The sequence below is a fragment of the Empidonax traillii genome, unplaced genomic scaffold (genome assembly GCF_003031625.1).
Source record: "Empidonax traillii isolate 1590-97213 ecotype Southwest subspecies unplaced genomic scaffold, ASM303162v1 scaffold2444:size44503, whole genome shotgun sequence".
Taxonomy (NCBI): Eukaryota; Metazoa; Chordata; class Aves; order Passeriformes; family Tyrannidae; genus Empidonax; species Empidonax traillii.
In genome coordinates, this window is record NW_020957637.1 from 1 (window position 1) to 2,978 (window position 2,978).

A 2,978-nucleotide genomic window follows, 5' to 3' on the forward strand; every position below is an offset into this window, starting at 1 on the left:
GCAGTTGCTACATGAGAGCATCTCTACAATAAACAAAAACGATCCCTGTGCAGCAAGAAACACCTCACTTCTGTTTGAAGAAACTTTGACTTCTAACAGATGTTATTATACTTTAAGTCAGTCACTAAATACAACAAGCTAGTGATTTTTTATCATATTTAAAGTAACAACTTAGCACCTGGTTTTCCAGGTAGTGCCTTTACTAGCTAATTAATGGATGCTCTTGAAATTTCACCATTTCCTCTACACTAAATCTCATTTATCTTGGAAGGATATTATTTGCATTATAGCATCCTTACTCTGTGGTAACCCTCTAATGCCTCTTTCTGCTTTTCAAGTCTTTTGAAGAGGTCAGAGAAAGACTTTTCCATGGAGTTGAGATCTGATAAAGCTTGCTGCTTCTCCTCCATCAGCTTCTGCATTTCTTTCCTTGAGATTTCCTTCTGCTTCTGAGAATCCTCTAGAGAAAGCAGAGTTAACCCATCACAGTTATTGAAATAGCATAAAATTAGTTGCATAGAATAGACAGATAGGAGCCCCCATGCCTTCAATTCTTGCTCTTAAGAACAAAAGTGTTTGACAACACAGCCTCTCATGTGGACAGACACCATGTATGTGCTTTTAAGAAAGCAGTCCTTGTCTATTTGCTACAGGCCACCTTACACTGAAATTAAGGCCATTAAACACCGATGACAAGGTGCTGGCCTAGAGCACTGCTGCTCCTGCAATGTAGTCAAAATATACTCCACCCAAGTTTACCATAACAGGAGCCTCAAACGTTGTGATAAAAGCAAAGAATTCAAAAATATTTATTTTCATTAAACACACACAATAGCTCGAAGATCTGAGGAAGACTGGGTTAACAAGTCAAACTAGCATAGCACACTTTCAGGACAAGTTTGTGTTATCAGACCTGAGCTATGTTTCCCACAGGCTTAAAGCAGCACAACAAAGCTGGCATCACATTCAGTCTCTTTAAAGAACTAAATTTAAGCAAGGCACAGATGTGCCTATTCAGCTTTGAACTAAGAAAATGTACCTATACAACAGGAGTTTCACTGTATGTCTTTCCTAGTTTTGAAGCCACAGACTTGACTGCAGCAAAGGTCAGGTCTGTCCAGCAAGAACTCCTAGTGATGTCTTGCCACTTAAATGATGTCAGATAATAAACAGTTAAACACAAAGTGCTGACAAACCACATCTGTCAGTTTTAATGAACCAACGACTCACATTCTACTGGAGAATAAGAAAAAGTTAGATGTGTTCATGTCTGATTCAGAAACTCATTGCTACCTACCAAGTGATATCATGTCTGTATGAATATGCATAAAATTGTTAGTCTAACTACCTTGTCTGAAATCTTACACTCACCCTGGAAGCACTTGAAATATTAATTCATCAGAGGTGAAAGAGTACTAACCTCACTTAGTCACCTTAGGTTGAGCAGGCCCCAGCCCCCCAAGGCATTCAAAGTGTAAATAAGGAACTTACCCATAACTTGTGTTATTGTCTGTTCAAACTCAGCAACTATTTTTCTAAAAACCATGAAAAAAAAATGTTGAGTATATGTTAGAAAAAGCATCTGGAGTAAATAAGTAAATATAAGGGTCAGGACAGGTTCATACCCCATTTCCTGGTATTCCATATACAGCTTATTATACTTGTTTTTCCATTCCTGAGTCTCCATCTCTTTCTCTTGAACCTGTGAGGGTGAAAAAGTAAACCCTTATTTCTTGCATAGGAAGAGATAAAATATTTGATACTAAAAACAGTCTGAAGGGCAGCTTAGGTATACTTATAACCCAACATGGAGAGAAATAAGTTCCAATTGCTTAACAGAATCAAAATTGTTTCATTACAAACTTCACTCAAGTAAGATTTAGATTGATACACAGATTTTGCATACAAGGTAAGCACCATGTCTTCATACCTAATATGTCTTCAAAAGGCATGATCAACCTCTTGGCTACTCTTACTCATTGTATATGCAGACCGTTAAAATTTCAGAGAGAACACAACTAGCCAAGGAACATTCTCTCAAAAAAAAAAAAAGCTCTACACAAACCTGCTAATCGTAACACTTGAGAGGAAAAAAAAAAAATAACCGAAGCCTATTCAAGATCAAGTTGCTGTTTGGAGTAATTTATGTTTATGTTTAACACCAAATTTGGAAACATGGTAGGGTGAGGAATAAAAGATGCCTCAAATTATTTACAAATAATCATACCCATTTCACATCAGCTGAATTAAAGCAGAGCTCACAGTAAAAATATTAAGCAGCATAAACACTCTTTGCTAAATGCAAACCCCTCTAATTTCTAATTTACCCTCTAAACTCCTCTTAACATTATTTAGTTTTGGGAAGCTATGTAACCCAGAAGCCATAATGAATCAAGTACTCAAGTTTTTAAGTGAGTGGGCACACAAATCTTCTCACATCTAGTTCCAGAATATGCTTAAAATCCTATCAGCTACTTATTTCTCTCCTCCATTAATATCTTTCTCCTCCTGAGTGAGGTCCAGATCTCACCTTCCTTTTATTAGCTGGACATAACTGTTGCGCCTTTGGGTCCCACATAAAAAGACCTGATCACAGCACTGAACAGAAAGTATTCAGATCTCTGCTGTTAAGCCTGACCTGATCACATCTGATAACACTTGCTGACCAGCTCTAAGGCAGAACCCACCTAGAAATGAAGTTTAACCTATTTCCTTAAGTATTAGCTCTCAGGAGTTTTATTCCTACAGCTCCCATCAAGTGCACAGCTTTTCAGAGCGAGACGCCTACACCACGTATGATGAGAAGGCCTACGAAGTAGAGGCTTATCCCAGATAATCTAAACAAAAGGAATTTCCAAGCTATGCCAAGTTCTGCTTTGGAAGGGCCACCATACCATTGCATCCATGTCTTTTTGGCTGTATTTTAGCACATCTATAATAGCATCCACAGCAGTGTCTGTAGAAGCAGTAAAAGTGAC

The 2,978-nt window shown here is 37.8% G+C and overlaps 1 protein-coding gene across 2 annotated transcripts in view; it reads right to left on the bottom strand.

The window, feature by feature from the left end:
* Positions 1-43: 43 nt before the first annotated feature.
* The window catches only part of LOC114071936 (transforming acidic coiled-coil-containing protein 3-like), a 20,345-nt gene continuing 17,410 nt past the window's right edge, over positions 44-2,978 (bottom strand). Inside the window, exons 9-11 of one of the 2 annotated variants that reach the window (XM_027909823.1) lie at positions 1,626-1,702; positions 1,492-1,535; positions 44-460 (exon numbers count right to left, since the gene is read on the bottom strand). In XM_027909823.1, the coding sequence (XP_027765624.1) occupies positions 285-460; positions 1,492-1,535; positions 1,626-1,702 (297 nt within the window). In that variant the 3' untranslated portion in view covers positions 44-284. The remainder of the gene's footprint in view (positions 461-1,491; positions 1,536-1,625; positions 1,703-2,978) is intronic. The other variant, XM_027909822.1, reaches the window with a different exon arrangement.